General features: G+C 49.4%; 2 protein-coding genes across 2 annotated transcripts; both read left to right on the top strand.

Annotated features, from left to right (window-relative positions):
* Positions 1-50: 50 nt before the first annotated feature.
* On the top strand, positions 51-3,154 carry H6S33_008804 (uncharacterized protein; the record flags this gene model as incomplete). Its single annotated transcript, XM_044840145.1, has 4 exons — positions 51-486; positions 543-661; positions 764-1,205; positions 1,269-3,154. The coding sequence occupies 4 exons, from the start codon at positions 51-53 to the stop codon at positions 3,152-3,154; spliced, it is 2,883 nt and encodes a 960-aa protein (XP_044687660.1).
* Positions 3,155-3,765: 611 nt separating this feature from the next.
* H6S33_008803 (uncharacterized protein) lies at positions 3,766-6,328 on the top strand (the record flags this gene model as incomplete). Its single annotated transcript, XM_044840144.1, has 9 exons — positions 3,766-4,299; positions 4,402-4,635; positions 4,723-5,199; positions 5,255-5,428; positions 5,520-5,745; positions 5,812-5,897; positions 5,955-5,996; positions 6,050-6,136; positions 6,206-6,328. 9 exons carry the CDS (start codon positions 3,766-3,768, stop codon positions 6,326-6,328), a joined length of 1,983 nt encoding a protein of 660 aa, XP_044687659.1.
* Between the last annotated feature and the right edge of the window lie 7,123 nt (positions 6,329-13,451).

Below are 13,451 nucleotides of genomic sequence, written 5' to 3'. Positions count from 1 at the left end.
TCTCAGCATTCGCTCTCTCTCTCTGAGCACTCGCGGATGCTATTCAGATCATGGAGAGACCATTCTCACTGCCAAATTCGATACTAATATCGGATATGCGCTCAGAGGATACACACTCTCCGACTCAGCTTCATAGCGCACAGAGCCCGACACCAACAAGAACACAAACACCAACCCAACATAGGAATCCAATCGACACCACTGTTGATACTACCGTCAGAGCATTCCCGAGTACGCCTAGAGCATTCATCTACGTCATTCAATTGAATCAAACCTCCAGAGTAGAATCTTCGAGTGCGCCTAGAGCATTGATCTACGTCATGTATTGGAGCAAACATTCAGCATGGCTTGGAGCACCATATGCAGCACTGGTGGGAGCGCCCGGAGGTGCTCGTACAGCACCCGAGGATCCGGAGGATGCTCGTATAGCACACGGGGGTGCTCTCGGAAGCATGATGAGCCCTGGAATAGCTGATTGTATTCGGTGTAAGAGCACCCTTCTCCTCCTTCCAGATCGTGAGAGCTTCCTAACCATCTTCCAGCGCTACCTATCACTTCAAGCCCCTCCCTGCTATCTAAGCTCTCAAGATACCTCTTGAAAGCGCATTCAGCTCACGTTTCAAGTTTAGGCTTCAACTTGAAGTTTCAAGTTTCGTTTCAAGTTCAAGCTTTCAAGCTGCACACCTAGCGATCATATATAAGATGGTATATCCTCCTTAATCCTATTGCTTTCAGAACCATACTCATCACATATTCACTATAGCCTTCATCCTCCCCTCAGGGCACTCCAGAGCGCTCACAGAAGAAGCGAGATCGCAATCCAGACACCGACGAATCAGATAGCAAAAAACGCCGAAGGAAGGAAAGGAAGGAGAAGAAGAAGGAAAAGAAGAAGGAGAAGAAGGAGAAGAAGAAGGAGAAGAAGAAGGAGCAGAAGAAGAACGAGAAGTCCTCCCCTTCCTCGTCTCGCAAAGAGATGAAAAGCCTCCAGCCTATCCCAGAAGAGATAGAAGAGACACCCCCGCCGCAGTCATCCTCTTCCCGGAAGCATCCCCGAGTGGTTTCAAGCTCCCGACAGCACTCGTCACCGCCCCCTCAGCACTCGTCACCGTCTCTTCAGCACTCGTCACCGCCCACTCGGCACTCGAGACTCTTCCCAAAAGAGTGGGAATCAGTGCAATCTGAAGTCGAGTCCGACAGCGAAGGTTCCGCAGCACGCACAGCAGCAGGCCCAGCAGGCCCAGCAACACACTCCGCAAAGTGACCAGCAGCAGGGACAGCAGCAGGCCCAGCAGCAGGCCCAAGACTCCAAAGAGGACGAGCACTTCAACGAGTCTCCAGCACTTCCCCAGAATTGGGCAGCTCGCCGCCACAACCATCTGCCCCTGTCCGTAGAACCGTACTCCCAGTTCATACCCCTGCTCCAGAAGCAGTCGCCAGTGCTTCACAGAGCTCTCAATCCCGACGTCGCCGTCGGCTACCAATACCTAGTTCCCCTCTACCGGCAGAGCAGAGGCAAAGCAGCAGAGATCGTGCCCCAGAAACTCCCCCTTGTGCCCCAGAAACTCCCCCACGTGCTCAGGTAGCATACGCCAGTCCTCCAGAAGCATACCCCAGTGCTCCAGAAGCATCATCCCCAATCTCTCAAGCCCGATACACCGGGAAAATGACTCAGGCAAATACAGCAAAGATGGCTTTAGGTTTGATCAACCTCCCTAAATCGTACACTAACATCCGCAACAGCCTCAAAGCGGAGATGCAGAACACCGGTTGGGTCAACAAAACCGTTTCCGGAGCAGCAGCGTTCAATGCTCTATGCCTCCATGTGTTGAACATACGCCCTCTCAGTGGTTTCCTGCCTATGTGGAACGGAGGCGATTCCGCAACCCACAGAGCACTCGCGGACGCTTTGAAGTGGCTCATCGCTGATGTTGGGCAGAAGGAAAAGCTATCAAGGGGGCAGGGAAATCGCGAGTATAAAGAAGTTGCTGACGATAGCGATGATGATGAGGACGGTGGTCTGCCCGCCCAACGCTCTAAGAAGCGTAAACGGGACCCAGTGTCTGCAGATCTCGATAGACCTTCCATAATGGTTACGGTGGTAGACCCGGATGCTCTAGGAGCATTCTCCAGGGTTGCCCCGCCCCCTATCTATGACTGGAACCATCGACGAAATCAGAATTCGTTCATTGGAGTTCTGACCAAGATAACGTTTCCAGAGCTCTGCAATTTGATCCTGAAGCACACCCCACCCGACAGAGCAATCAGGAGTATCTGGAGAGCACTCGATAACGTTCCACCGGCATCCAATCCTCCTGTTCGGCCGATGGAGGTGCAGATCACTGATTCGGAAGAGGTCGAGGGTTGGTTGAAGAATAGCGTTGGCAGGCCTCGGGGGATACTGGCGGTCCTCCACAGAGCGGGTGCGGGTGCTAATTTGGGTGGTGCTGAAACACCGCCGCTGACACGAGCATTCCCTCATATCGAGGAAGACGATTACACCATGATCGATATTCCAGCAGAGGACTCTGATTACGAGGAGGGAAATCACCGCATAAATGCTAAAGGACTGAGGGTATATTTGCTCAGAACTGATGCCAGTAATCAAAGGCTAATCCAGACTCTTGTTAGACGTCGCGATAGACAGCAGGATGCTATCGACGACTTAGACCCCAAATACCTGAGGAAGTATCCTCTGGGTGTAGGGGTTGCTGACGCAAACTTTGCACAGGGAGTAATCTGGACACCTGCCGGGATAGCAGCCAAGAGAGCTGCTGACGCACTCGCGGCTGCTGCTGGAGGTGGTGGTGGTGGTGGTGGTGGTGGTGGCAATCCTCCTCCGGGCGGTGATGGTGGTGGTAATCCTCCTCCGCGCGGCGGTGGTGGTGGTGGTGGTGGTGGTAATCCTCCTCCGGGCGGTGGTGGTGGTGGTGGTGGTGGTGGTAATCCTCCTCCGGGCGGACCTCCTCCTCCTCCTCCTCCTCCTCCTCCTCCTCCTCCTCCTCCGGGTGGACCTCCGGGCGGTGGTGGTGGTGGTGGTGGTGGTGGACCTTCTGGAGGCGATGGTGGTGGTGGTGGTGGTGGTGGTGGAGGTGGTCGGCCAGCTGGAGGCGGTGGAGGCGGTGGTGGTGGTGATGGTGGTGGGCATCATTAGTCTCCTTTGGTATAGTCTCTCGCCACTATTCCTGCGGATTTCTCACTACTAACCTTTGAAAATCTGTACAGATTGCTCTCCGAGCACTCGCGACTGCTACTGAGATGGAGGAAGTGCGGTACGATTTTATGTTTTGGATTTCCTTTGTCTTGCGAGCATATATGAATTGATGGGTTTTTGAATAGCAGTATGGAGTGCTCTCTGAGCACTCGCGAGTGCTACTGAGATGGACATGCTGTACGATTTGATGTTTTGGATTTCCTTTATCTTGCGAGCATATATCAATGGATGTGTTTTGTCGTATTAGATGAGATTAGATGAGATTAGATGAGATTAGATTATTCCGTGTCGTAATTGCATTGCTTTTATTTCAGAGTCGACTCAAACTCCTAGATTGCTCTCAGAGCACTCGGTATTGCTTCAGAAAGTGCAAAGTGCAGTAAAACGAGTGATTACAAATGTTGCGGTTGAGCGGATCCCTGCCGTAGGAGGATTAGCCGTGCAAATTCTTCTTGATTAGCGGCGCAAATTTTCTCGCCAAGAATTGATTTCTAATCAAAGATACCGCGAGTGCTCCTAGAGCACTGAGGATATTCCTGCTAGCCATCAGAATGGATCCCACTAAGCGCTCCTCCGGTTCAGCACCTCTTGCCCCAAAGCACCCACGACTCCCAAGACGACCTGAAGAACATGAAGATTTACTGACTGACGAGTCTGAGATACCTTGCCGACCATTGACTCCACTGCCAGCCCGCACTCGGAGTAGTCAATCGACCACCGCCGCCCAAATAGCTCGTAAAGGCATTCTCCGTTCTTCCGAAACTCCCACTGGAAGAAGCAGTCCTAGAAGGGTAGAATTTCATCTCCCCGGCGACCATACTGACCTTGTTGAAGCGCAGGAGCAGGCTCAAGTAATAGAGGCGTCAGAGGTGGAGGAAATAGTTGATACCAGCCACTCAGAGTATGATGATTCTCCAGAGAAAGAGTCCGAGAGTTCTGAGGAGAATGAGGATGAACCGGAGGATGAACCTCAAGCCTCCACTCAGAGGTCTCAGACTGTCGGAAAGAGACCTCGCACAGCTCCGCCGACTACTGCCAAAGCACTGGGCAATGCTCGGAGGAAAGCAACTGGCGCAGTAGCGGAGGTAATTGCTTCCTCCGACGTGTCAGTGGACTTGATATAGGTTTGACTCTATTCTGCTCATTTCATTGGTTTTATTCAATAGACTCGGAGGCTAACGGTTCAGAGGGGAGCTCGACTGGGCACAAATGTAATCCGGAAACAAGGTCAGGGTAGAGCAGCACCCATTTCGGAACCCAGTGAGAATGCATCTCAGAGAGCACTCCCGGCATCCCAGAGAGCACTGCCGGCATCCCAGAGAGCACCCACTTCGGCACCAAGCCAAAATGCATCTCAGAGACCACTCCCGGCATCCCAGAGAGCACCGCCAATACCTACACAGTCTAGGCCTTCTGAACCTGTTTATTATCATGATTACAGCTCTTCGACGCGCCATATCGATCTTTCCTCAATGCGCTCTCGATACGGGGAGTCCTCACCTACTTAGCGGCCATATCGTTCTTCACCTCCTATTGACGGAATTGGCGAGAGCTCTGTGAGCAGTCCTCGGATTCCTTCAAGCCCTCAAATTCCTTCAGCCCAACCTCACAGCCAAATTCGATCGCAAGGAGTCTACGAAATCGACTATCTTCCCTCATCCAGGGAGAACGAGAATGCTCTGATGGCGGAACGCGAGGTTCATATTCCAGAGAGCACTCACGACGTCTTTGAGAACACTGGCGACATTCTTTCGAGCCAATTGACTCAGAGGTCTTTGTTACCCAACTCGAGGAGTGCAAATGTACTCTCAATGCAAGCACAGAGGATTGAGAAAGAGTGCAGCATATTAATCGGGGAGCATACGCTTGTACATGAGCCGTTTCCACCTGCAGCAAGACTTTCGATACTGGTAGTGAGCATGTGGGCAACTGCAAGCCGCCGAGTGGGGTGTAGAGTAGACTTTGATGAGGTCGTAATTAAACAGGTGAGTGCCCCTGAAACGATTACGAGTGCTCTGGAAGCATAATTGAGAACGATAGGTCAGAAGTCTGCACTCCCGTGTCCATTCCCACTTGATGCACGAGGTGAAAGGGAGCCTGGTGGACTCTACGATATACGGGCTTGGAAATCTTGTGGGGCCTGAGGCAAGGGCGGCTCAAGTCGAATATCTTTTGAAGAATGATCGTTTCTTGAGCCCCCAGCAGCATTACGAGGTATGATCAATGGCCAGAGAGCACCTGGAATGCCCACATAGCACCCGGAAATGCTCAGAGAGCACTCGGGAAAGCTGCTAACAGATACTAGACCTACCGACTGCGCTTCCTTGCCCCGGAAATTGTCGATATATTGTATTTTAAATACTTTGATGGCGTCAGGATGCGAGGGGTTAGGGACCCCGAATTCCTAGAGCGGATAACCCCTACACCTATTTGCTTGATATCGACGGCGATCTGGCACGGCATTCGGGTGTGGTCGACAGGGACTTATGTTAAGCCTGATCATTTTCAGTCGCAGAATGAGAGCGTTGTTAGTAAGTATTGCCCAATGCCCTCACTGGTATGACGGGTGCTTTGGGAGCAGTGACGGATGCTCTCAGAACTCTGCGGACTCCCAAGTGCTTTGAGAGCAGTGACGGATGCTTTCAGAGCTATACTGAATTGCCGAGCTGACATCACCACTCGAGTAGAAACGTTCAACAGGATGAGTAACACATGGAAGGGGAGGAGTAGACAGAATTAGGAGGCAACTTTGGAGGTAATCAAGGATAACCTTCGAGAAAAGGTATGCTAGTATGCAGGCAATGGGTGTTCTATTCTAAATACTTACCTTGATAGATACGAGAAAAGAAGGGTGTAACGATTGAGGTGATACCGGAGGATGGGTTTAGAGCGGACGATGAAGCTTTGGCTGCGGATCTTGCCGCATTCTGAGATACTCGGAGAGCACTCAGGGGTGCTCCAGGAGGTCCTTCAAGTTCTGACAACGGCCAGGACGAGGTGATTCATGCCCAACTTCGCGGCATTGATAGTGAAGAGGAGGGAGAGGAGGAAGAAGAGGAGCAAGAACTACCAGTAGCGGGGGATTGCGAAGGGGGCGGGGAGGAAGATGTCTAGAACACTCGCGAGTGCTTTGGGAGAATACTCGCAAATGCGTGGGGAGAACACTCCCGAGTGCGTCGGGGATAGCTGGAGATTTGTTCCGATTGATATTTTGTATTATATCCAGTAAGGGAGTTCAAGGAGGTATTGTCGTTAGTATTTAGTAATAGACAGGGGATCACAGTCTTGAGTGCTCTGTAAACAGTCTCGAGTGGTCTGTAAACAGTCTCGAGTGCTCTGTAAACAGTAGAGATCGTAAGGGTATGCCTGGAGAGAAAAGGGCGTCGGGGGTGCGCCAGGTTCAAAGACCCGATCCCAGGCACCGCTGGAGCAGTCGGAGTACTCCAGGAGCTGCGGGAGTGCTCCAGGAGCAGTCAGGAAGGCTCCAGGAGCAGTCAGAGTATTCCAGGAGCTGCGGGGGTGCTCCAGGAGCAGTCAGGAGTGCTCCAGGAGCAGTCAGGAGATACGAGCGCCCAACTGGCGCTCTCAGGCGAGGGGACTAGCGTCGGGGTAGCGCCGGGCGCTCGCGCTCAGTGCCCAGGCGGGGTCGGAGGGCTAGTGTATGCCGGGGCGAACTAGGATGCGCCGGGGCGGAAAGATGCGCGCCAGACTGCGCCAGGAGCACTTGCCGTATCTCTGGAGAGGTAGTTTATGTACCGAGCGCCCTGAGTGCCCTGAGCGCCTCGGGCGTCTGGTGAAGGCTGCAGGTTTGTTGATGCAACAACTATAGGCTCCACCCGAAACATCCACTTCTCACTCTCCAAGATGGACCTGATCCACTGGCGCACCAGCACAGGTAGAGGCACCCTCTTAAACCTTCCTATCACCCTCAACCGCCTCCCCCTCCCTCCCAAGCGAGAAATCAGATAGCTCAGACTCCAACTCACTGACAACTTCAACACCTTCAACCACTTTTCCAAAATATGCTCCTCTGCCCAAGCTTCCTTCGCAATCATATGAGGGTTCGCCTCAGCAGGCAAGGGCCTCAAACCACTCAACTGCCGAAGACTAGCAGTCATGGCCATACTCCCAATACTCACCTACGGCGCATCAGTTCTCATACCTACGTCACGAGCCCTTAAATGCCTTGAAACCACCTGGCACTTCTTCCTCGAGATGGTAACGAACTTTTTCAGATCCACACCACTCATAGTACTACAGGCAGAGGCATTCTTCCCGCCTCTCGCTTTATACATTCCCTCCCTCCGCTTACGATACACCACCTGAATTCAAGCCGCATCACCATCCTACAATACCATTACTTCACGCATCCCGGAAATCTTTCACACTTTCTCCAACTACAGGGAACCCTCTCACCGACACCTCCTGCGCGGAAAACTCAACTCACCCGTCAACTGGAACTCCAGTAGAAGAGGTGTAGCCCGTCTCCACATCGATGACCTTTGCAACTCCCTTCTCACTAACTCCCCTACATTCAGCTAGGACCTCAACACCATCCACTCAAGCTTAGGGCTGTCCATTAAGAAAGACACCTTCCAGCTCTGGCGAAATAGCCCCCTCCCAGACTACTACATCTTCGAGATCAACACTCCACTCCACTCCCACCTCTCCCTACATCGCTTCATCGGAGGCCATATATGCAAGATTCGCGATCACAAAAGCTACCTCGCCACCCTCCCCTCATGAATATGTCCAGACCACCCCTCTACCTGCCCCAGATGCCTCTTCGAAGACCAAGACTTTGAGTATGCCATCTTCTACTGCCCTGAACGTGCCCCCCAAAGGGCCGCCCAACTACTATTCGCTACATCACTTGAAGACCTCAACCAGCGGTTACCTGCTACCTCCCTTGCAGCCCTCTCCTCATATATCAGAGCCACCAAGACAGTGTTCCCCCTCCCGGATGGCCCCCCCAAATCTCCACTATACGATCTCTCATCCGACTCTGACCTCACCTCGATCCCATCAAGCTCGGACCCCTCTACAACATAAACAGCGGTACACTGCAAGGCCGGTAAAAACTACAACTATTACAACCAAATTGTCCCCCTCTTTTTTTTCCTATGTCCTGACATAAAATATGCATAGCTGGTAAGAAAGTATAAGGCCCAAGGAACAGGATGACCGAATTTCTAAGTTTGCTTTTCTGCGGAGGGAATGTCAGGATTTCTTTTGAGTTATTTCTTCATGTTCATATCTTCCCTTTGTTTACTTTCTTTCAGCGGTAAGGTTGGGGAGGGGTGTTGTTCACACCATAGCCTTGGCTCCATGCGATATTCTTGTACCCAGAAATAAATGAAACTCTGATATAAAAAAAAAACCCATTACACACACTTCCAACCTTTGAATCTAGCTAGACTTTCAGGTCGGGACGGGTATCCTCAAATCGGCCCCTTGAACGCAAGTTTCCTGGGTGGAGTGGATACTTCCTCAAGAGTCCCAGTTAATTGCAATATATGCCATGATCACAGCACGTACTCTCTGGTTGGGTTGAATCTCAAACCCTAGCAGGGACAATGATCTTGGCCTCGGTCATCCCCGACTTCAAATGTTTATCCCTTCAATGGGGGTTCAAGCGATATCTCGGCTATGACTATGTGACCGGTGTCCCGGTAATGATCGGAAACCACAAAGAACGTAGGTCCAAGTAGTGGTGGGTTTACCGCTCGCCCCAAGAAATATGCCACAAAATGACATACCGCGAAAAATCAATCATAAACAAACCGACTTGCGAACTACTCAACCTCCACCAAACCCTCAATTTGGTCTGAACCTTCTCGAACATCGTTGGGCGTTGAAACTCATTTCCAGCTGATGTTCTGATCTGTTGACCAAGACGTCGATTTGGCCAAGTGCGCGCAAAATTTGTGAAGATTGATGGATAGGGCGATCATTTCAGAAGGCCCATATTATGATGAATAGCGCGTTCCCTCGAGCAAGCTCGCATAATAGCTCCCCTCCAGACTCCAGTCATCAGGTACTCTGTTAAAACAGTTGGACCCTGTCGATGGATTTTGTTTTCTTTCATTGGCGGATGTTACCTATTCACCGGATGTTCGCCAGATGGGTATCATGACTGAATGCCAGTTTGCATATTTCAGAGGTCCGCTGAACGGGCATTCCGTTCAACTCAAATTTCGGACTTAGCTAATGGGGCACAGCAACTATTGCGGCTTGCGTAGTTATGAACATTGTACTGCTCACATCTAAGGTTCCGCACATCGGGCTGGGGTTGAGCCTTTGCCTAGCCCTTGGCTGGCTTGGTTACTGGGTTTTGCTTGGGCACATCTTGTATTAGCTCATACACATACGTTACTAACATTACTTTGGGTGTTGTGGCACTCACTGTATAAGAACCTAATACTATTCTGCGTACGTTGTATGGAGATGCCAAACGGATGTATGATACTAACTAGTATCTCCAAGGTCAACCACTCTTTATTAACCTCATAATAGTATTCTATATCGTATGAACTAGTACCTTATAATAGGTCCAGCGGATAGGTAGCACCCGCAGATCGGGTAGAACATATTGTTGAACTGTCGGTCATTAGCACAGTCAGTAGTGGGCGGCCGGCCTTAGTGTAAATGGAGCTCACATGAGTGTATTACAGTCATGTCTTCGACATCACCTCCTTCCTGTCCATTATTTTTCTTGTACTTTAGCTAAAATACAACGTACTGCCGTCCTACCTTTCATGGGGCCTTGCAGCTTGCCTGTTCCATCCGAGCGGAAACACACCAAGACACCCTTAAAATGTAGAGTACGGTACATTCCTCCCAGGCAGTGCAAGAAAGGTAGCCCGCATTTCAGACCAGCTTTTCTCCTTACAAGGCTATGTCAATTGACCCAAATAGTGTAGCTACCCAGTTGGCAGTTAAAGACTGGTTTTGTAGATAGATTATGTTCCCTTTTTACCTATGCCAATATACGGGCAGCAAATCTGTTGCATCGTCAGCTCAAACCGCCGGTAGAAGTGGAAATATTACCTTCTGGAACTAATAACAGTTGCAAGAGACTGCAGACTGACATTCGTTTTAAGTTAGGATTAGATACTTCCTCTGGTAAGTTTTTAGAATCCTTTTGGGCTATCCATAGAGGGTTATTGAGATCTGGTCGCGGGCACGCATACCGCAAAATCTCGAGTTATTCGGGAGGTTGCCAAGGTCACCTGCTAACCTACATTTAGTTTAGATCCTGTAAAAGAGGGCTGTTTTCTTGAAGGTCGCTCCTCTAAAGGTCAGGATTCTCAGCTTTTTGACTTGGCAACCCCCCGAATAACTCGAGATTTAGTGGTACCGTAATTGGAATTCTAAATTAGTCCGGCTCAGTGCGCTATCAAGCCTGAAGAGTTACTGCAATGCAAGGCCACAGCCCACCATATTCCTTAAGCTATTCCCGCTGTCAAAGAAGAATATGATACACAACGTGGATTGGCGCAGTCTGATAGCTTCACTCTACCACGCCAATTGATGTATCCAAAATGTGTCGTACATACGCTCATGATGTATGTATGACAAATTTTGTATCGCCTGGTAGGCCGAGACCTGCTCAGAATATGATGCTCTGCAGGCTCGGCTGCTTGGCAACAAAGAGCTGTCGATTGCTGTAGGTAGCTTCAGCTGTGTCATTTCAGTCCGCCCCCGCACCCGCTTGAGTCCTCTCTCATGTCCGTTTGAGTCTATCCTCATATCCGCTTACGCTCAGGTATTCGTCGAGAGCCATGTTGTGAAAGAGAAAACTAAGCCGTTGAGAAGTCAAGAGTCCCCCTGGACTCCTATTATCAATCATGCGCGCTTGCCCGCATTTATTCGTCAGTAACATCTCAGCCGCTAGTACATACGCTTATAAATCTACCAGGTGAATTGGATTGGTTAGGTGTTTTCAAACTGTTCTGGAGAGATGATCAGTTGCGCTACATTCCAGACTCAACAAATCAGTACACCACAGAATTCTATGACAAAAGAAACAAGGTTAAACGGAGAAGAGGCCTTACACGTCGGTCAAATTCAACTGCTTCCCGGTGTCATCCATGGAAAGAAACTACTCCAGAAGAGTAGAGGTATTTTAGGAGTAATCATGCTACTGGGTGCGTTGAAGGCCCGAGAAGCACAAAAGTGTTGAACATAGTCGGAATTGTAACTGGGGGCTTCCTTCAGATGCCGACAGTAGACTCGATGTTCAGAGCAGGATGCAAAAAAATGTGAAGGCACACTGTTGGAGCGTGGCAGAGAGTCGAATAGGTTTAGGAACAATTAAGTCAAGGAATTTAACAACTTTAAGGGCTCTTCTCGCAAGCAAAAGATCGGATAATTTATGAGAGACTAAGAGAGCGGGTTCGAATTGTTATATAACTCGTCGTCACAAAGCAGAGGCAAAGTTGCAACGAGAGCTGACCTAGGCCTAGCTAATAGTCGGAGCACAGCGAGTATTTCTCATGAGCGCGGAGTAGCGTCGGCGTAGCCTATATAAAAACTTGACAATTACCTTGTCTATATAACCAAACCTATTGACAAGTCCGTCAAAAATGCGAGTCAAGACTAAGTAGGTAGGCAAGCGCAATACCTCACTCATATTATCCCCTCCCAAACCGGGCTAGGCTATTACTAAGTAACTCTTATCATGAGCCGCTCTCCGAACCACATCAACCCCGCACTGCGACCAAGCCTCCCGCCGCAGGATTAGACAAAAAAAGAAAACTTGTTTTTCAGTCATTGACACACGAGTGATTACTCATGACTACAAGGCCGCATGCATGGATGCAAACGAAATACCCCGTCCAACCTTCAGTAGATTATGCTCAATGCATGAGCAACATCATTAATAGATCAAGCAGGACCGTTCGATCCAATTATCTAGGTTTGGCCTTAGTCGAACCCTACCCCATGGTGCTGGTATAATTCCGTTCATGGTGGACATTGATGTGAGGGGGAAATGATTATTTCGTCGCATATCATCTATTCTTCCCTTCCTAACCATGAAGATTCAGCCCTAGCCCCGTACTATTTGTCTCTAACTTTGAGAAATGGCTCATAAACCGTACTTCTAGCTGAGATTGAAGCCCCCCGAACCAAAATTACCCTGGTTAAAAACATTGTAACCCACTTTCAACCCTAACTAACTAATATAATTTAATGATTTACCTCTCCGTACCCCGTTGATAATAGCTCAACATCACCTAGTATAATTTTAAAGGTTTATTCAGTCTGCACAGTTAAAGAAAAAAAAAACCTTCACGAATTTGACATACCGTTTAAATTTAGGGGTAGGATTAGTTACCCCGTTGGGGGGCGGTATTTGAGGTGAGTAGCATAGTTGCTATGCAGGGTCAGGGTTTCCTCTCTCGACCAATCAGAAGCCTTCAACCTGCGAAAGAATTAAGGGCAGTACAACCTGCCAGATTGTTTACCCTGTCCGATTCCCTATTGGAAACGTTGGGCAACGGCCTGAACCTCACCATCATTACTCAACGTCCGCGGGGCTGATATATCAACGAATTGATAACGACAAACACCTATACTAATATTTATAAAGATAATGTAAGTGTTGCGATAGCATAATAGGTTCATGGAATAGTATTAAACACTTAATAGACATACTTTCAAACTTGAATCTGTAGAACCCGGGTCGGGCACGTCAGGTGACAAAAAGGAAAAACGGCCAAATTCGAAGGAGATTGATATAGGGAGAAGAGCTCGTATAATGGCAAAGCATTACGGCTCCAGCGCGCTCTCTTTTTGAGCTATCGCTAAGGAGCTCAATATCAAGGAAAATTCTTGTGGTAGAGTTTATAAGCGTATTATGGATAGAGCGAAGGGTTCTGGGATTGAGACTTGCGACCTCCCAAAGCTCATGACACCTCAAGCCCTTGTATCAAAGGCAAGGCCTGGCCGGCCCAAGATATTGACTGAAGAACAGAAAAAAACCCTTTTCATTTAGTGAACAAGAATAGAGATACACGCCGCATGACTGTCTAGGAATTGCGGAATGAGTACGGGGTTTCAAATGTATATATCTCGACCATCAATAAAGCATTGCATGAGCAGGGCTTAGGGTGTTATAAGGAAACAAAAAAACCTGCTATCAGTAAAGATGCAAGGACTGCAAGACTTAAATTTGCGAAATCAAACTTGAACTGGGAACCTGACGAAGAATGATCTCATTAGAGGTGGACAG

This window comes from Morchella sextelata, assembly GCF_020137385.1.
Source record: "Morchella sextelata strain SCLS chromosome Unknown scls_28, whole genome shotgun sequence".
Lineage (NCBI taxonomy): Eukaryota > Fungi > Ascomycota > Pezizomycetes > Pezizales > Morchellaceae > Morchella > Morchella sextelata.
Note: the sequence above shows the minus strand (reverse complement) of the source record. Positions and strands in the feature narration are given on the sequence as shown.